Source organism: Rhinichthys klamathensis, unplaced genomic scaffold (genome assembly GCF_029890125.1).
Source record: "Rhinichthys klamathensis goyatoka isolate OS25496 unplaced genomic scaffold, OSU_Roscu_1.1 h1tg000109l_1, whole genome shotgun sequence".
Classification (NCBI taxonomy): Eukaryota; Metazoa; Chordata; class Actinopteri; order Cypriniformes; family Leuciscidae; genus Rhinichthys; species Rhinichthys klamathensis.
The window spans coordinates 2,036,814-2,058,324 of record NW_026606647.1 but is presented as its reverse complement, the minus strand read 5'-3'; the positions used below and the strand labels follow the sequence as shown (position 1 = coordinate 2,058,324).

The 21,511-nt window shown below is 37.4% G+C and overlaps 2 protein-coding genes across 5 annotated transcripts; one reads left to right on the top strand and one right to left on the bottom strand.

The window, feature by feature from the left end:
• Positions 1 to 289: 289 nt before the first annotated feature.
• tgfa (transforming growth factor, alpha) lies at positions 290 to 9,798 on the top strand. Of its 4 annotated transcripts, none has more exons than XM_056253800.1 (6): positions 3,244 to 3,417; positions 3,565 to 3,705; positions 6,288 to 6,402; positions 7,369 to 7,518; positions 8,656 to 8,765; positions 9,756 to 9,798. In XM_056253800.1, the coding sequence occupies exons 1-6, from the start codon at positions 3,336 to 3,338 to the stop codon at positions 9,761 to 9,763; spliced, it is 606 nt and encodes a 201-aa protein (XP_056109775.1). In that variant the 5' UTR covers positions 3,244 to 3,335; the 3' UTR covers positions 9,764 to 9,798. The 4 variants fall into 4 exon arrangements, with proteins under 4 accessions (XP_056109773.1, XP_056109775.1, XP_056109774.1 ...); XM_056253799.1 differs by lacking the exon at positions 9,756 to 9,798 and adding an exon at positions 9,590 to 9,684; XM_056253798.1 differs by lacking the exons at positions 3,244 to 3,417; positions 9,756 to 9,798 and adding an exon at positions 290 to 370 and having other exon boundaries at positions 8,656 to 9,204.
• A 4,553-nt stretch (positions 9,799 to 14,351) lies between these two features.
• On the bottom strand, positions 14,352 to 15,581 carry hdhd3 (haloacid dehalogenase-like hydrolase domain containing 3). The gene is made up of 2 exons (XM_056253682.1): positions 15,167 to 15,581; positions 14,352 to 14,873 (listed from the first exon to the last, which is right to left on the bottom strand). The coding sequence occupies exons 1-2, from the start codon at positions 15,494 to 15,496 to the stop codon at positions 14,478 to 14,480; spliced, it is 726 nt and encodes a 241-aa protein (XP_056109657.1). The 5' UTR covers positions 15,497 to 15,581; the 3' UTR covers positions 14,352 to 14,477.
• Between the last annotated feature and the right edge of the window lie 5,930 nt (positions 15,582 to 21,511).

Genomic DNA, 21,511 nt, shown 5'->3' with positions numbered 1-21,511 from the left:
TACCACTGATCTTTATCATCATAGTGAATAAGAAAAAAGTTACCGTTTCTATATCAGCGGTAAAACGGAGTTTGACGTCAAGTTCAAAATACCTGGATTGACGCATGGCGTAATTGTGTTGAGTAGGCTACATGAAACTATGAAGAAAGACGAACACAGTTTTACTATGGCAGTCAGATTTCTGACCAATGTGACGGAATATTAACAATTAGCCAATCTCAAGAATAGGCGCGTGATTCATCTATGTTGGCAAAGATAAATGTTTTAATATAAGAGACGACGCCTCGAATCCTTCACCAACAAGTCACATACATAAACGCCTTTATAATGATGTATCGTGCTTTTTGGGATACAATATTTCTTCTCACCGGTGAGTAAATGTTGTTGTATTTGATGATGTTGTGTTCATTCGATTTACTGGCATTATTTTTTATTAGCGATAACTTTGAAATGTAAATAATACGTCAATTAAGCAAATATTAGAATTATTTGAAATCTTGTCCTTTACAAGAAAATGACTATGATTTTGCCACATTTTAAATGCTAATGTCTCAAGTGGATTTATGCTTACTCAAACTATTAAAATCTTTTTTGATTCAGAGGTTGAATTGAAGATGTGAGCTATGAATGAAGCTTTTAAAATAATTTTATTGATGTGCATGCGATTTTTCAGTAGTGTTTTATATATCATAGTTTCATCATGATTTGACAATACTAATCATCAATATAAAACACATTTAGAGGGGTCCACCTTTCTCCTGACTCCTGCTGTTCAGTCACATCATTTGTAGTGAAGAACTTGGGTGTCCAACATATAATTATTCTGCATTGTTGTGCAGCTTTTCAGCTTGATAGCATGCAAAATGTGCTGTCAGTGTTTACCAAGACGTGGAAGAAGCAGTGGTTTGCTCTCCTTTTTTGTCCAGCAGCTTCTTTGGCTCAGTAGTCTTGCTCCTGTCATTAACAAGGTTAACAGGGCTTAGTTTAAATATAGAGCCATTCTTTAGTGTCCATCCTTTATGGCTTTGTCCCTACGAAGGCACGTTCCTAACTTGGCAAGCAGTTTCAGTGAGAGAAAGTCAGTCACGTTTTATGAAAGAAATTAAAAATCTCTAGGACATCATGTGTGTTTTTGCTTTCTGTGCCCTAAATAGTAAGCAAATATTTATATGTAGTACATCATGGCATTCATAAACCTGCCTGGTGCCCCATAAAGTAACTCATTTTATTGACTGAGTGGTACTAGTAGCAGCTATTTGATTTTTCGAAGACATATATGAGGTCCCATTATCTCAGAAAGTGATTTTGGTACACCGATAGTTAAGGAATGGTAGTTTTTGTAATTTGGGAATACCCTTGTTTTCTTAACTTAAATACCTAGTTCACTCATTTAATTTTATGTCATTATTTACTCAAGTCGATATTTTGAGAAAAGTCTCTGTGTTCTTTTGTCCATAAAATTGAAATCAATGGTCAACAAAACTGTTTGGTTACTAACGTTCTTAAAATATCTTCTTTTGTGTTCCACAAAAGAAAGAAAAGTGAACAGTGATGAATCTCCTTATCTTATCCTATCTTATTTTTAAATGTATTTTTATTTACCTTATTTTCGCTTTACATGCAGGTAATATGTCAAAAGTAGCACGGCTCTGACAAGAGTTTAATTTGAAATTTATCAATGTAAATTTATCACTGTATTTTGTGAACCACCTCCTGTTTGCTGGATGCATATGTTTTAAATATTAACACTAAAGCATTATTGTAACCAGTAGAGCTTTTCTAAGGAGTTTTCCAGTTTAATAAAACTTGCCCTCTCATTTAACAGGAATTTTCATAAAGTCCCTGTGCACACAGAATGTGAACATGCCTGGAGGTCCCAGACTCTCTTCCAAACCATTTTAGTGGCACAACAATGAACATTAGACAGACAGACTGTTCAAATCTGGACATTTTGAAATTTGTATTTACAGATGTAGATGGCCTGTGAATCAATTTGCATGGGGCTTTTGTGTTTTAGGGCTGTCAATATCAAAAAATCCTTAATTAGACATGACATACAGATTAAATTTAATAATAATTAATCTCATGAACCATTATGCATGAATAGCATGTAACATAGAATCAATCCAGAGGCCTTAGTAATTGTTTTTTGAAAATATAATTAAACCTAGATTTACATGTTAAATTGACACATTGACAGACCAGTGTTAAAATATATTTTTTATCCAAACTGACTGTTACTGTGCTGCCTCCTTACTGTCATGGAACCTTATAAGTTACCAATTTGAAATGCACTGTAAAGACAGCAACACTGAGCTCCACACAAATAGCACTTCACAAGAGTTGCTCAACTAATTTTCAGTAGTTTGGTGTTAACATGTTGCTAAGCTAATGGACAATACTCTAATAAGCATTGAATGAAATAAGTTGATTTATAATCAACATTTTCTTGACTCAACTGCCAAGATCTGAGCTCATCGCAAATGCGATTCTATGCACCTATGATGCCTTAACCTTCTTTCTAGGGAACTTCTAATACAGAGCAATAGACTTTGGGATTTTTGGTGGTTGTCATTTTCTGTAAATATAAGAGTGCATTAGGCACAGCATGACAAAGATTCTTCTGGCAGCATCTTAAGGCTGCCAGAAGAACTACGCTCACACTACACGACTTTTGGCTGGATTTTGCTGTCGCAGACAGATTTCCAAGATCTATGATAAAACCCCAGGATCGCGAGGCCAAATCGGTGCTCGTTGCAGTCGCCAATGCTCGTTAAATATGAGCAGGTCAGCGAGGTGATCAGAGCCTGTCGAGCAGTCACAGACGCGGCAATATTAGATATTATTGCTATGTGATCTTTTACTGTGTGCTGTGAAACGACTAGGTGGAACTAATCCAGCCAATCACAGTGCAGATGGTATAAACGGAAAAATCTCGTATTCACTTGCTCGAATTTATGTGAGAAAACATTTTATCCACTGTTGGTCGGGACTGCCTCTTGACAAAATGTCTTGTAGTTTGTGCACCTCATCAGCATTGTGTCAGGCAACAGATGAAAAGAAACCTTGTTGTGTAGTGTGAGCACCACAGCAAATCAGGTAGTCTTACAGTCCTTTGTATGTGGAGGATCCGCTTCACAAATCCACTTTAATTTATCTTAACCCAGTCATTCGCTGTAGCTGTTCTCAAAATAGTTTGAAGGTTAGAAGTCAGAAACTCCCACTGTTGTTCCAGGGTATTTTAATTGTTCTCTTAGTCTAAAGTAAGTGGGCTTTAAGTAGCTATTTCTCATTTGTGCTGGCCGCCACTCAAGCCTTTTTCTCTCTTGTGTGTGATGCTGTTGCTCCGCTGTTTTCTCATTGCTGTTTTTATCATTGCATTTTTTGACTTTATTGGATCCTCATTTTCACATTTGGGTAAGAGGTTTACAAAACTAGATTTAACTGCGAGTCAGTAGAAGGGATAAAAGGTTTTGAACACCTACTTAGCTGTCCTCAACAATGCTACTGTTTCATTGTAGTGCTATTGATTTTGAATATGTGCTTGTTGTGTTTGATTTGTAGGCTCCCTTTTCACATATGGGCAGGTACAAGAGAATTCTACCTCAACAACGACCATTGCAACCACCACAACAACAACTACCACCTCTACCACAACAACCACCAGCAGCTCGACGACAACCACTACTACTACACGTGTCAGAAGTATGTTCTGTGTGCTCTTTCCTTTTTGCTCAGCTCTTTTTTTGGCTTCAAAAGTCTGAAATATCATGGATTCTGAATAGCCTGAAATGAGTCGTCAGCAATTCCAGTCTTGCTTCCTGCTCAAATCTACATAGGTTTGTAACAAAATCCCATAATGCCAGCCTATAGTCTCCATTGGTCCTGTCCCAATCCCAAATGGCACACTTCATATGCACTTTCGGTCTTGTGGACTTACAATGGCTGCCACGTGCGTGTGTCCGTTAAGTCCATGAGACCATAGGGTGTCCCATTTGTCATTTTAGGTTTCAGAAAGGTGCTTGCAAGCGGTCGATATACGCCCTCAATGCGGACTTTTGCAGAGCCCGCACTGTTCCGAGCTCCACAGCAGACTTCTCTCCGACAGTCAAATGTCATGAAAGTTATGTCGGCGTTATGTCATGAAAGTGAGGAAGACCACGAGTGCTTAGGGTGCCATTTGGGACAGGGCCATTGGCAGCCCATGAACAATATCTACTTTGACCCGCCTCAAACACTGTAGTTGTAGCTGAAGCCTGGAAGAGTTTGGTTTGAGTTGTCAACATGTCGAGATGACACGTTTTCTGCCCTGCAAAGCCAAATCCACTTTGCACTCTCTGAATTGATAAGTTGATATGGAATTAAAACCGATGCAATCTTTATTGTTCGGAACACTGTATTAGAGCTGCACAATTAATTATTAAAAAACCGCAGTCTCGATTTAAAGACCCACACAATCTTATTCCTAAATGACAACAATTCAGTTATGTCTATTAAACCTTTGACAAGTACGATCACAGCGAAACATTCAAATCTCCATTGACACTGCTGCTGAGCCTGAGAGAGCAGATGTCATGTATAGGTGTGAAACAGCTTCACAAACAGTCTTTTCAACCACACAGCAGTATCATTATTTCTGTGTGACAGTAATTCATATTCACAGAAGTATTGGGATAAAAGTTTATTGTTCAGATAGAAACTCTGATTTCTACGGTAGCGATCAAAATAGTCAATCATTTTTTGAAAGTAGCTTGACACTTCATATAAAGATTGTATCATTTACATCATTACACCAGTAGGTGTTATTTTGTTTAGTTGTCTATTCAGAATCGCAATAAAAAAAAAAAAAAAAATATATATATATATATATATATATATATATATATATTCATGATTTATTCAGAACCATGCAACTCTACTGTGAATCAAGTTCTGAGGAAGCTTCCAGAGCTGAAATTCAGATATGGTAATTGGCTTTTTGTTTGACACACGCTGTAAGCTGTAGACCAATCACAACAGACTGGGCCATCTGACGAATCAGAGCAGAGTAGGCTCTCGGAAAGGAGTGGTTTAAAAAGACCTGAATCCTTTATTGAACCGTTTCAGACACTGAGAAAAGAGGTGATGCTGCGGTGTATATTATGAGAAAATGTCATTGTTTTTTGGATGCATGTAAACCTATTGTAGGAGACCTGTGAAACAAAATTCGTAGTACTTTGTAATGTAATTTTGTAATTTTGCTTAACTCGATCTTCCCGAGAAAATGACAGACTTCTCTCTGGTGACACATGCTGGATTTTTCCAATCATTTAGTCTTAATGCTTAAATGCTTAACTCACATTAATTTTTGAGTGCAACTCCCACATCTTAAAATCCAATCAATAGCCAATGGATAGAATCAAGCCCTAAATTGTTTTCTTTTTCAATAATCAGCTTCACTCGGACGCACATCACAATACAGAATATTTGTCGCTGCTTCCATTTTATCGCAACTTTAACAACTTCTTTTCTCTGACTATTTGTTTAAAAACAGTTTAGACCCAATTTTGTACCCAATTCATGGAGTTCCAGTAGTGGACACCTTGTTTTATCATACTTTTTCTCACAATGAATTCACACATGGTAATTGTGGGCTGCTAATACAAAGACAGCAGGTTTCATCCATTGTCAATTTCAGTTAGCTTTTTTACTCATTATACAGCAGACAATTTTCATCCAATGTAAATACCTTCTGTAGACAAAGCTCACAATGATTAGAGAAGGGAATTTGTCCATTTTAAGAAAGCACCTCAGATCTTGACCGGTAGTCCTAGCTAAGTCTTGGTCTTTCTTGTCTTACACCATGTCTCCTTTTGTACTCTCTTTAGATCAAATGTGTGCCTTAGGGAAGATAGAGTCTGAGAAAATGGCGCGTCTTGAAATAATAGAAACTAAAGGGCTATGATATTCCAGATAATATCAAATCGTCTCATTCTGATTTGTAACCTGGCTGAGAACTTGTAATTTCTTTTCTCCCTTCTACTTCTCTTTCCACCAGTGCATTCCATTTGCTCTAGCTTTGATGATAACAAAGGCTGGTATTTAATGAAGTAGATCAATTTGTTTGTGTTAAAGTGGTAAAGTAATCTTGCAGGTTGTATATAATTTATGAGAAACCGAGATACAGGCAAAACATTTGCAAATACATTTTTAAGAAATTCTTGCCTAGATCTTTATTTTTTTATTAAACAAGATATTGTCATTAATGTCAGCATTAAACCCAGGTTCTCTTTATTTTGTTATTGAAGAATTTATAGCAGCCGCTGTCCACTCTCACTTCGATGACTGCCCCGACTCCCACAGCCACTTCTGTTTTCACGGCACGTGCCGCTTTCTCATCCTGGAGGAAACACCTGCATGTGTGTAAGTCCTGAGATTTTTCCAGACTGAATATGAAGAATTTGCTGTGTTTAATTTAGCTGGACTGATCTGCACTGTATGATCACACTAGTTTTTTGTTTTTTTTCAAATTTGATCCTTAAAACCGTCTGTTTTCAAGCAATCAAATCAGATCTGTGTGTTCAAGCGGTCTTATCATTTTCTGCCATATATTCATCAGTTGATATAGTGGTGGCTTTGTTCTACAACAGCTGTAAACAACTTGCTGTCAGAAGGTCATACAGATTGTAGAGAACGGATAAGGGTGGTGTGCTGTTTTATTTAGTGCCATCACCACCAGCATCACTAAGGCACTTTGTATATGAAATAAAATGTTGTGCATCTTGATCATTGAAAAAAATGACAGTTTCCATAAATCCTAATACTGCGATTGTGGTTTGGGTCGGATTTATAAAAAAAAAAATCGGATGTGTATTTTTTTTCCTTCCTATTTTCTTTTTTGCTCAGCCAACATATATTTTTATATAATAATAGGATTAGAATCGGAAATGCAAAAAAATAAATAAATAGTAATTTGTCATGCCAGTACCGGTATATAGAAGCCTAAGCGGTCTGACATGAATTTTGATTGCTGACTCACGTGGATAAATTCTTGCTGACAGCATGTTCATTGAGCTTGTCCATGTGTAGACAAGCACGTTTTGTCCTTTGCTAAATTGCTTTTCCGTGTATACATTTGGCACAATAGCAGAATTCAAATCTGTGTTGGTGCTGCTTGTGTCTGAGTTGATATGAGTCCTCCTGTTGTCAGGTAATTTGTTTTCTCCATGTCCACATCCATATGTAGTAGTTCACCACAAAATGTCAAATTACTTTGAACATTATACTGGCAGATTCCTCATTCTGGAATTAAATGATTTTTGATCTTTTGCTGAGCATGTTTTATATTTTTTTTCAGTGATAATAAAATGGACACTTGTGTATGTTTAGATGTCATCCTGGCTTTATGGGTATGCGATGTGAACATGCAGACCTCTTGGCAGTGGTGGCGTCTAACCACAGGCAGCAGACTGTGGCCACCATGCTGGTGTTATGTGTGGTGGGCAGTGTCCTACTCATGCTGCTCTGCACTTTACTAAAGTGAGTATTATTCATTTAGCACACATTTCATGTGATTCATTTTGTCAATTTATTTTGTACCGGTCAAAAGTTTAGAATAATTACGATTTTTTTTAAATGTTTTTGAAAGGCTGCATATATTAGACAATTTATACAATTTAAAATAAATATTTTCAATTGTAAGATATTTTAAAATGTAATTTATTCTTGTGATGACAGCTGAATTTTCAGCAGCCATTACTCCAGTATCATGATCAGTGTCTCATGATCCTTCAGAAATCATTCTTCTCAGTGTTGATGAACGCTAATTTTTTAATTAGTGATTTACAATATTGCGTGACCCCTTAAAGTAACTAATTACAGTAGTAGTTACTAGTTACTTTTTATGGAAAGTACTGCGTTACGATACTTTAGCGTTACTTTTTCTTAGCTGGCTGAGACTTGATCTCCCAGGCATTGCAGGTGTTTTTTCACTGAGAACTGTTTTTGAAAGTCTTTAACTCAGTAATGCATTCAACAACATAACCTGTTAACATGCACCTCATTTTCTTTTAAAAACAAAATCCAAATATATTATTATATTCTGACCGATATTTCCTGACCCCTAGAGCTATGTAATGCTATACAAAAGATCTCTTAACATTACAGGTTATATTACCTACTGTTATACTGTTACTGTATAACTTTTTTATTGAAAGTAAAAAAGTAATGTGTTTTGTTACTTTTGTACTTTTTATCTGTACCCGTGCTCGAATAAGTGCGCATGTCTGCACAAGTGACTGTTGTGGAGAAGAATTTTAATTCTGTAGTTTAAAAAATGTTTAAGCAAATTAACTTAACTGAAAAGTAATGTGCAAAAAAAACTCCAAAAACTCAAATGTTAATGCATTTATAAAGCAATGCGTTACTTCACTCGTTACATCAAAAAAGTAATCTGATTACGTAATGCACGTTACTTTTAATATTTACACCCAACACTGATCATTCTAATATCTAACACATATGTATATTTTCTTTTTCCCAGAGCAAGTTATTTGTTAGTGTTTATTCTTTTGATCTATCTTTGCTGAATAAACTGTACTCTACAAACTTTGAAAGGTCATTTTTTTGTGGAAGGTGAAAGAGGTCATTTGTAGACTTCACACATTGTCTTTCTAGTTGTTGGTGGAGACGGGGTGGTTGTGGGCGAGGTAACACCATTTCGTGTTGGTCGGAGAAGCCTAGGAGTATTCTGACGGGTGGGACATCCTGCTGTCACTCAGAAACAGGTATTTTAGTGCTGTATTTCCATTTTTACTACATCTTTTTGCTGAGCTTTAGGGTGATGTGTTATATGTCATGTGGTGCCTAATTATGATCATCAATAGGGGGTGTTCGCATACTGAGACCAGCATATGTGCGAGGCCTTTAACTTTTAATGGCATATGATTTGTCTTTGCTCAAGGGTTTAAGCTGTTAGTTTAGCCATCTGTTGTCACTCTGTCCTTAGACTGTCAATGAACATGAGACCAATGAGAGTGTAGGATATGGTAACTTCAGTTGGTCAGGGTGAAACATTTTATCATTTAAAAAAAAAAAAAGAACAGCGTTTATTTGGAATAGAAATCTTTTGTAAAAATGTAAAACTCTTTTCTATCACTTTTGATAAACTTAATGCGACCTTGTGGAATACAAGTATTAATTTATTTTTAAAAAAATCATACTGACCCCAAACTTTTGAACGTTAAATAATTAAAACATAATAACACATAATATTCCCAGACATAATTATGCAATTAGAAATGGAATTGTTGGAATTTTGTCCACACAAATACCCTCAGTTATCAGCCAGTCTGCTCACAGTGGAGCTTGTTGACAGAGTATTGCAAACCTTTAATTAAATTTGTCAACAGGACGTTGTCACATACTTTGTCAGCATCGTCAGGCATTTCTAATTTTTAGGTAGAACTGTGCCTGTGTTTCCACAATAACATTTCAATACATTCGCATGCCATCAGGTTGAAGTAAAACATTGTGTCATATTTGTCTTACATGTGTATGTTTTGTCAATTTTCTCTGCCACTTCCATCTTCTTGTCTTCTCATCTCATCAGAAAATGTTCCTTATGCACAAGGTACTCTTTTCTGAAACGTCTTAGTGTAGTTTGATCAAACCCTTCTGTTTTTCTTCTCCCAGTCTTATTATGTAAAAAAAAAAAAAAAAAGTGGTTTGCAATGACTTAATCCTTTTGTTTTTCATTTATGTCTTTTTCCTTTCAGTGGTTTGACATGCTAAACTAACTCTGGAGTTATCCTCCACCTTCACTATGACTGCGTTTCTCAAGCTACAGACTCACACAGTTGGTAAGCACAGCGCATATTGAGAGCATTTCGATGTGGTCAGTGGGAGAAGCCAATCAAACGTGGAACTTTTACATTCAGACAGACTGAGTCGTTTCAAAAAGGATATTTTTGGAACAACAACAGCAATGACAAGAGTTAAAGATGGAACTCAAAAACTGAGAAACTCTGAAAGAAGAACTCCGAACAAGCTACATGGAAATCAACTACAGGATCCAGTGATGTAGAGACAGGGCCCTTTTGAAAAATATACGGATCAATGGCCAGAAACAAATGATCTGGAAGTGAAAGACGATGAGAGAGGTTTTAGAGAAACCATTCTTACTAACAGAGCTTATCTTAAAGCTATAAATATCCTTATAGATGTATAAGACGACATTCTACCGGTTTTGGACTTTTAAAATTCCGTTATTATAAAAAGGCTTATAATATGCCTTTAATGGGATATGCAACTCACTAAAAAGTAGTTTAAGATATAACAACCTTTTAACAATGAAATATCACATTTTCTGTATCACGTTATGGATAAAGAACGGGAGGTTTGTTTTGTTACAATTTAAGTCAGTCAATTAGCATGTAATAATAGAACTACAAATTTTGCCAATTTATTTTAACTTGATCTCCTTATAACAATGATAACAAATCAGCAAACACGAGAGACTGTTGCCGACTCTGAGGGACAAATATGATCTCTTACACATTATAACACTTTTACCCCAATGGAAATCAATATTTTATGTTTTTTTTATATCCAAAAATTGGAAATGTATGGTGAAAATTTCACAATTATGACATGTAACTTCATCAGTTACGCATAGAATCACAAATCCCACTCAATATTTCCTTCATGCACAGAAAGTGCTTGTTCGCATAATGTGCTATCAAAGATCTGTAAGGTAAATGGTTTGTAAATGGAGCCTCTGTGTGTGCACTATTTTCAGCAGCGGTGTGGCGTCACATGACATCTACATGTTCACATTGGAATGATTGGACGCATGCATGTCTGATCACATAATTGCACGTATTTCACTGTGCACTTTTGCAGTGTACATTTCAGACACTGTTAACACAATCATCTTTAAATCTGCACTTTACGTTTTTTATGATGGGTGTTGGTGATGGCTATTCACGCACTGATAACTCACTTCATTGGGTCAGTGCATGCAGAGGCTCAAAGCCATGGTAATAGCAATAATAATGGATGATATTCAGTTTGAAGCACATTATCCTTTTCAACTTATGTAAGATATGTGGAAGCTTTTACACTGAAATGTTTTAAACCATGTGTTAATTTTGTTCTTGTTATCTTATCTGTCCCCAAGCTTTTGCCAATGATCTCATGTTATAAAAAAATGTTGATTGACTCCTTTGGAAGGAATTTCCAGTATAGTGTCAGAAATATTTATATATCTTTATACTGCTATGTTAAAATGAGGTGCTGTTCCAAATAGAAAATATGCCATTGATAAAGCACAAAAAAAAAAGAAAAGAAAAGAAAGAGAACTTAACCTGGTCGGCTTATTGGCTGTCTTCTGGTATCAGATCATGGAAGCAATTGCTGAAGTCTGATCAATGTGTGGAGAATCATAGGAATTTTATATAATGATCCCAAAAGCCCTTGTAAGTTAGAGGATTTTCGTCCAAGTGAAAAATGAAACACTTGGACATTTTTGAGTTATGGTCTTTGTAAATGATCAGCCTGAAAGAACTGATTCAAGATGGTTTATCAATTGATCTATATTTGAATGATCCTGCCACTTAATTAAAAACAATTGATTTATATGTAAGCAACTAAATGTGATTGATTGAGGATTACATTTATGTTAAAAAAAAATTTGAGTTCAATGAATGAGAAGAAAATGTGCATATTTGTGTTTAACTTCGGACTGATCAAATGTATTTTTCTTTTTTGTTTGTTTTTTTGAGAGGACTTTGGTTAAAATGCTAAAGTAAGTATTGGGTTTTTCGGACTGAACAGTTTTGTAACATGCAGTCATTGCATAACTTCCAGATGTGGAATTGCAGTCAGCCGTGATGACAATGTCATACTCATAGAATAACGGATGCTCTGAATTGGCCTTTGCACCAAAGATGATGCTCAATGTTGCATCTCTTGCTTTGTTCCAACTGAATCCCATTTAAACCTGGTTATCTGCTTATTGACTGACGTTTATGTATGATATATTGTAAACACCATACGTCTTTCTCTTTAAAACGCTGTCTTGTTTCATGTTGGGGGAAAAATACTTTGTAAATAGTGCGTGGGAATATTATTTTGGTTGTACTCTATATGGAGGATCAGAGTCACTGATCATCAGTTAAGCATGAAGGTTAGAGGTAGATGATTCCAATATGACTGACACATGCTTGGCTGTATGACATTTTGTTGAGTGTTTTTGACCTCTTTGTCTAAGTTTGCATATTTTTCCAAATAACACAAAGTGCTGCAAAATTTGGGCTCAACCTGATTCTTTCTTATTTCATCAAATGTTTTATAAAGCATGTTCTTTCCCCCTTGCCAAGCTATCCTCCTCTCTTTAAACCACTCTGTCCATTTACATCCTCCATCATCTGAATATTTTAAAAGGGTCAAATGGAAATGCAAACAGACAACCTCAGGCCCAGCTCAACAAAAAGCCCGCTGCCAGAGTGCTCTTTTTACAGAGGGAAAAGCTCAGCTCTTTTATTTACTTGCTCACCAATTTATTTATTTATTTGTTTGTTTGGCTAAACCTTTTGTGAGATGAGGGGAAGGACTCTAGAGATCATGGCCGAGAGGAGTTAAGCTTGTGCATGAGTGACCAAAGTGCTTGCGTGAGTATTTTTTAAATTCATTTAATTTGTCCGTCTTTTGTGCTCATACCCTATTTTTTGCCTCAATTCTCCCCACTTACTTTATTTATCTATTTATAGAGTGAGAAGTTTTTTTCTTCCTCATGTCCCCTAGGAAAGAATCCTTCCTTATTAAATAAAGCTTCTTTTTTTTTTAAATATAGCATCTATGATTCTATGAAGAACCTTTATATCCATGGAACCATTCCACTGCATAAAAGGTTCTTTACAGTGGAAAGGGTTCTTTAGATGATTAAAATCCTCTTTACACTAAGAAAAAAAGAGGTTATTTTAAGAACTGGTCACTGAAAAATGTATTTGGGGAAACTTAAAAATATGATTCCAAAATAGTTTCCACAGTTATTCCATAGAACCATTTTATTCTGTGGCATCACTGTGGAACCCCCCTTGTTTTTAACAGTAGCCTATCGCGTCTTTCTTCCCATCTTTATTTGCATATTTCATCTTAACTGCTCTTAACCTCGATCTCCTCTCCATTTCTTCTCCTGCCACGATCCTCTGTTGATGGGTTTGCCAATCCCATTAAGGTTTTCAATTGGATTGGAGCACAGCCCCTCATAGCCGACTGGCTGAGCCTCTAAAGCCAGCTTTGTTTTAAGCGCTCTGCCGAGGGAACTCCCGTAAAATACACGCTTACGGAGCAGGGAGATAGAAAAACAAAAGAAAGGTTCCAGTTGTAGTTTACGTGAACATCGCCTGGGTAAATAAATACTCCCGAGAACAGCGCTTCCTTACGTGGAAGGGGACAGTCGATGTCCTGCTGGTGTTTGCCCTCATAATGTTCTAAGTAATTCAAAATACCTTATTACTAGAGCAGTTTTGAATACGTCATTCTTATTTTATTTTTGCCATCTCGTTTTTCGTCCAATTTGATATTCTTTTAATGTCCATCCATAACTGGTATCTGTGCCGGAGCAGATGGGGAGGAATAAGAGTATTTGGGTATTAGGGTTAAGTGATCTCCCTCTCCACCGTGTGTCCAGCAGCCTCGGCGGGGAAACAATCATATCAGCGCTCTACAGAAATGCTTCTATTGTCCTTAGACATTATTATCTGAACTATATCACTCAAGAATTTGTGTTATGAATCATTCGGACAATGACGTAAAAAACAACAACGCTATTGTATTGTATAAAACGCTTTTGTTTGTTTTGGATTATTTAGATGATGATGTCCGTCAATGAAAATGCATATGGTTACATGCTTCCCATCAGTCGCCACACCAATAATAATGTAGGCTACTACAGCGCCATCTGCTGACCACCATAATGATTTTTTTTAAACAAAATGTGTTCTGCACCATGACAAAAAGACCAAATTAACAAATGGGCCAATGCCATATTTCAGAAATATTAATTTTGTGCTATGAAATAATAATAGGGGAAAGCTATGTAACATTTCTAATTCTGAAATAGAATTGGTTAAGGGTCTGGGTATTGTTTTCTGAATAAATCATTATATGAACTTATTCAATATGTCTTATTACTTTTGTATTTGAGAACTGATATATAACCTGATATTTAATCAGAAATCACAGTGGATAACAATCAGACAATTGTCACAAATAAAATGTAATTTATTGTCAGATCAACAATAACAACAGTATAATTTAGTGGCAGTATAATTTTATTAAAACTAAAGTGGAACTTTTTTTCTCCCCTGTCTCCACATTCTGACATTCAGGCTTACATCTTCTGTTTCATCATACGAAATGGACAACTGCAAAAAATATGGTCAATTCAAAAATGAGTTTAATCCTGCAGCAACATTACATCAACAGACGCACTCTCAGTCTGTATCCTGCTGCAATCGAGCTGGTAATTCATCTAGGCTCTGTAGTCTATGTTGTGTGGGAACATCAAGGTGCCCATGAGAATCTTGTCTGTCAAGCAGGTAACCTCGAATACCCAATGAGCGTGAGGTCAGGTAGTCGTTCACATAATGGTCCCCAACATGGACTACACTGCAGGCCTGCACACCGCATCGCACCAGTGCCTGGGTAAAAATGGCAGGGTTTGGTTTAGCAACCCCAGCTTCTTCTGAGGTCAGAAGAAATGAGAAGTGAGTGAGAAGGCCACATCCCCTCAGGATCCCTTCCAAACGCTTGTCAAAGTTGGAAACAACTCCTTGCTTCAGTCCCAAAGCGATGCAGAACTTCAGGGTGCTATTAGAATCAGGAAACACCTAATGACGACACAATCTGAGATTATGAAAAACAATCTTCCTAGATTTAAATATAATGTAAGACACTTGAGCTAAAGAGTATGTACTTGTCTTGCATCACGCATGCATTCAAGCTTTTCAATTTGTCATTAGAGGGTAAGAAATAACTGGCAATGGAAATTTGTATTGAACAGGCAATGTTCCCCTATTGGGGATTTCTGGAATTGCTAATAAAAACAGCTGAAAAAAAACACTTAGTTAGAAGAAAACAAAATAGCTATTTCATATATCTAAAAAGTCAAATACCCCATTACCTCCCAGTTTTCTGGTCCACAAAAGTTGTAATAGAGGTTGTTGGCTAGTTTATCTAGTAGAGTAGGGTCATCTACCCCACACTGGGCAAAAGTACTCCTCACTAGTCCAGTCCACCAGACCTGGCTGTCCATTCCCTGAGCTCTGCCATAGTTGGGAAATAGTGTGGATTGCTGCCGGTAAGCTTGTCTGAAAGCAGTTTCGACTTGTGCCGCTGGCAGCTTCAGTCCTGCTCGATCTGCTTCGCTGCAGTACTGCTCCCCAACCGAGCGCCGGACCTTTAGCAGTGTGTCCTTCACATCCCATAATACCCAACGCACTGGCACTCGCATCACCAAACTGACCCGTCTGAAAACGCTTTGATACACACACACACACACAACCTACAGAAGGTAACGTGGTGCTAGAAAAGTAATGTAAAAAAGGCAAACAGACGGTTTACTAGGAGGTAAAAAGAGTTTCCTACGGTGGCCGAGAGAGCTCAACGCGCTGCAACTGAAGAAAACACATGCAAATACAAGAAAACACATGCAAATACAAAAAAACACATGCAAATAAAATAAAACGCATGCAAATACAAAAAAACGCGTGCAAATAAAAAAAAAACACCCGCAAATTAAGAAAACATCTTCATCAGTTTCACAACACACGTGTGCTCCAAATACTCACAACACCACCAAATAGAAACGCGCTGCAAAAGCTCACAACACAAATACAGAAAACGCACTGCAAATAACACAGAGCACAACGGAAATGTTTCCAGAGGAACCAAATAAGTGACGAACCCGGCTTGGACGTGCTGGCATAGATATCCATAAATCTATGCGTCCATACATATAGTTTTATGTCTATATGTATGGACCCTCTTGAAAATGAGATGTTGCATCTCAAGGGGCTATCCATTAATAAAATTGAAATTGAAATTAATTTCCTCATTATTTTCACCTGGGATGTTCCCATGACAACGCAGCACGGAGTCCATCAGCTGAAGAGCTGTTCTTACCACAGAAATATAATGCTGTTAACATAACGGATGCAAATACATTTTTATTTTTATTTTACAAAAAAGCTTTTAAAATATGCGTTATATATCTGTGTGTCTCAACTTAAAAATTTTGGACCCTACGTTACCTAACATTTCTTACGAAACTTTTCTTTATGAAAATGTAATAACATGAAACAATTTGTACAGTGTAACTGATGTATAGATAAATATCTTTCCTTCATGATTTTCTTTTTTATTTATTTATTTTAGTTTCCAGCTCATTGTTCTTTTCTCATTTGTATTCTGATGACATTGAACACATTGTTAATACATTTTGTACATTGTATACAAGTTGTATGTCATAAAAAAATGTAATCTCTGTATGTTTTGCACAAATAAATAAATAAAGTATAATTTTAAGCTGTAAGCACCAGCACGCATAGATTTATATCTATGCCAGCACGCACGTCGCCGGGTTCGTCACTTATTTGGTTCCTCTGGAAACATTTCCGTTGTGCTCTGTGTTATTTGCAGCGCGTTTTCTGTATTTGTGTTGTGAGCTTTTGCAGCGCGTTTGTATTTGGTGGTGTTGTGAGTATTTGGAGCACACGTGTGTTGTGAAACTGATGAAGATGTTTTCTTAATTTGCGGTTGTTTTTTTTATTTGCACGCGTTTTTTTCTATTTGCATGCGTTTTATTTTATTTGCATGTGTTTTTTTGTATTTGCATGTGTTTTCTTCAGTTGCAGCGCGTTGAGCTCTCTCGGCCACCGTAGTTTCCCTATAGGGGGCGCTGGTGACTCGAAAAGCCGGGCCGAATGTAATGCTGCGTCCCAATTCGCCTACTTATACTACGCCCTAAAAGTATGTACTCTTTTTGTGAAGAAAAAGTACATACTTTTGAGTGTGTAGCAAAAGAGTAGGCAAGCTTTGGGACATACTACTTCGTCATCTTTAACGGACAGATCTGTCGCGTGCATCCTATCACCGTAAACTGCCCTGCATGTCAATCATCTCGTCACAGTTAAAATCCTCCATTCAATCTTATATAACTTCTTACCATTTCGCCGATTTCGGAGAGAAATGTTGTGGCACGTTCATCTGCCAGTCGTGGGTGCTGCTGCAGATGCAATATAATGTGGACAACATTGAATAAATACATTTTCGTCAGGTTAGATACTGTTAATTAATCACTCAAACCCCTTTATCTAAAACTCATAACCGTCGGACTCGCGCGTCCTCCATGTCTGTAGTTTTTGAACACTTTTCACTCGTGTTTGTAGTTCTAACCGAATCCTCATCCAGCGCGCGATGGGTTGTGGGCAATATCAGCCGTTAGAGTGCGCATTGTCACTACTCGATCCGTACCGGAAACACGATCTGTACTGCGCATGTGCGAGAACGCGTCTCCTTCCTGTCTGATGTCGAAACCATTTACGGCAGTTGTTGTTTGACACTACACGATCCGTATGGTAACCATGATCGTAACTGAAGCCCCTTAACTGACTTTTATTTATCCTTCGTCATTTTATTTATTGTTTATTTATTTGTATCTTTAATTTATTTTCTTCTCCCTAAAGTTGTGTTATTCTACGTGTTCCGTTTCCTGTTAACACTTTTATTTTTTTCAATTCTGTTTAAGCCAGTTACTGTTGTCAATTTTACAAACACATATGCATTAAGTGTGGGCAGTATGATGGTTGTAGTGTGCGATCAGCCTCCTCTACAGAAGTAATATTGTAATATATTGTAATATTAACAATATTAGGGTACTACATGTAATATTTCATTTTCTAAAGGTTTGTTCTACTTATTTCAGCATACTTTAACAAATGTCTGCACTCAAGAAAACACAGAAACACTCAGAATAACATTATTTATTTATTAATAAATGAATTCATCCATACCTACCTCCATCCATCTATCATCCATCCCTCCTTCTATATCCCTCCCTCCTTCCTTCCTTCCTTCTATATTTATCTCTCCCTCCATTTATCCCTCCATCCATATCCATCCCTCCCTATCTATCCATCCCTCCCTCCATATCCATCCCTCTGCCTATCCATATCCATCCCTCCCTATCCATATCTCCCTCCCTCCTTCCTTCTATATCCATCCCTCCCTCCCTCCCTCCATATCCATCCCTCCCTCCTTCCTTCCTTCTATATCCATCCTTCCTTCTATATCCATCCCTCCTTCTATATCCATCCCTCCTTCTATATTCATCTCTCCCTCCCTCTCCATCCATCCCACACGCTCTCACTCTCACCACACGCTCTCACTCTCACCACACGCTCTCACTCTCACTCGCTCTCACTCTCACTCCTCACTCGCTCTTGCACACTCATGAACAAACAAACATGGCATTGACCTTCAGGCCTTGTTCATCAGCACAGGATGATAAAAATGTTTCCATGTCATCTAGACACTGGAATAAAAACAAAAAGTCATCCTTTGCGTCAGGAAGTTCCTCCAGGACATTCCTGAGGGCATTTTTTTGTTGACTTCCGCTCATCTGCAGGAAAGAAGGCTCTGTCACCTTCCCACAGAATAAGTCTCCATGACTGCGTACCAGGGATGGAAATTAACTTTTTTGTCCACCGGCCACTGTGGCTGGTGGATTTCAAAATCTACCAGCCACTCAATGTTTTTACCAGCCACTTTCTTGTTTTTAACCGACAATGTGTAACTGCATGTGAAAATTAATACTACAAGAATACTTAAGCAGTTTATTTAATCTCAAGTCTCAATGAAATACTGACATTTTCTCTTTCTCTCACCCTCGGCCTCATCCACCTAATCTGTCATTTTTTTTTGTTTTGATGATAAATTGAGCCAGCCTCCAAAAGTAATTAACCTGTCCTGTGATTTTTTTCTCTCTCACACAACACTCTCACGGAACGCGTCAGACGCTCGAACTTGCCGCGCGAATGAGGCGTATTCGCATCTACCACGGCGCGCTCTACACCTCATTCGCGCCGCAGGAATTTTTTACGTGCGTAACGCGTCTTTGCATTGACTTAACAATGAAATCACTCGCGCCAGACGCTCTATTCTCGTCTGGTGTGAACACACCATGATGTTTTCTCTGCAGACCTCTACGCCTGCGATGTAACGCCACATATTGTTTGAAGGTGTGCCTCCTCTAAAAGTGTCCGCCGTCCGGGTGAAACAGTATGCTATTTTTATTTACCCGCCACGGTGGCCGGTAGGTGAAGCGAGTTTACCCGCCACAACACAAAATCACCCGCATTTGGCTGGTGGCGGGTGCTAATTTCCATCCCTGCTGCGTACCCAGTCCTGCGCTGTAAGAAGGTCTCTTACAATGATTGGCTGTAAATATATAAATAATGGCACAAAATAATGAATCTATTTATCTAGCATGCATGCAACTGCTTGATATATGACCAATAAAATAATTGACCTTATCAGTGTCCTCTTCAACTACAACTCTTTTGCTGAGCGACAGCTGGTGGTGGTGGATTTTGACACCCTAAAGACAGGCTCAAGGTTTCCCTGAAGGAGTTGGGATGCTTCCTTTGTCCAAAATGCAAATCTTTGTCCATGCCTTTGGAAAATATGTAAATGTAGGAACTCTATTTTTATAAAACCTTTTTATTGTCACTTTTCTAACAGTGGCTAAATACAACCAAGATAATGAAATTTTATCAGTAGAATCTGTCATACCCTTCTAGGCAAAACCTCTCCATCAACTGAATGCACCACCACTGGCGAATCAATGGCACCTCCTCCTAAAAACACACACACAAAAAAAAATACATATTTGATACATATGAGTTTGATGGGATACTTCTGTGAAAATCCAGCTTACCTCTGTGAATAGTAATGGACAGGAAGTACAGGTACTGAGAGCATACTGTGAAATACAAATAACACTGTAAGACTTTGATTTTTTTATCTAATTATAAAATATCTATTTTATTATCTACCTCTGACAAATGAATTATTCTTACCATCAACATGTAAACAGCACAGGAATTCTCTGAACACTGTTGAAGAGAAACCTGTAAAAGGGAAAGTCCAAAGTAATTTTAACAACAGTAAACAGTAAACAACTGCTAGCTTGTTTTAACATTTATACATGCATACTTAAATTAGCTTTACACAATTCCATCCTTTAAAACATACCCCAAGGTCTCTTCCTGTTTTTTCAGTCCAGGATCCTGGGTCAATGGAGCTTGCAATGTGCCTGGCATTCCAAAGAAAACTCAAAATACATAATATGTAATTAAATTATCAGTTATGTATACTGATAATGAGGATTTTAAATGAAACTTGAAGCCTGAGAACGTGGATCTTATGTGAACTTAAAGCCTGAGAACGAGGCTTTTATGTGAACGAAGCCTGAGAACGAGGCTTTTATGTGAACGAAGCCTGAGAACGAGGCTCCCTTTGCAAATTGTAACCAAATAACATGCCTGGAACAAGGCTAGTAAATCAATTATCTTTAGTCTCAACCTAAATATGGTTCTGTAACTGTCATCTCCAAAACCATCAGGACGAAGAGAATCAAGGAAAAGTATCTCCCTTTTAGCTACCAACATAACCTGCAATGGGTATTTTGTTAATATCCATGAAAATAGAACGCACTTAATCCTACCTTTTGTAAATGATACAGCTATGAAGATTATAGAAAAAAAAAACTCAACACAGAGCAGATAGTGATCCGCTTCATTCGGCTGTCTGCTCCAAGCTGGAAATAGTATCAGATCCTTGGACCTCACGTTTTCCTAATAGTATTGGAACAAAATATTATTCAATAATCATATACTTCTGTGCCTGTTCCCAAAAGAGTTATTTCTTGGTTGATGAGTATGATAGCAAAAAAACACAAACAAAGCACTTGCAGGCAAACAATGCAATGGGTCCACATTTTGGTCTTTCCAGGTGGGAACCACATAAGGTCCACAATGTGAACATCTTTTCCCTTATGGAAAGAACATTATAAGTTACTGAACACGCATACATTAAAATAAATACCGTTTCTGGCAGTGGTCCAATCAGATCCAAACCAACCACCTCCCAAGCTTCTTTTACCTGCATGCCACAAAATTAGTATTAGTCAAATGCTGGTAAAACTGTACACAAGCTTGAGACTAGCTTGTTAGTTTCATCAGTATGCTAAAACATTGTAAGCAGTACCTTAATGGAATGCAAAACTGGCACAACAGTCTTGATTGGGTCATTCAGCTGGCAGCGGTGACAACATCTGACCTAAAAAGCAACACATTTTTTCAACAAATTGTCTAGAAAAATAGCCAGTTGATGAGAGGCGGTATTAAAATTAAGTGACATGGCATCTGTGGCTTTAATATGTTAAGTCCATATGCTACTGCAGTTG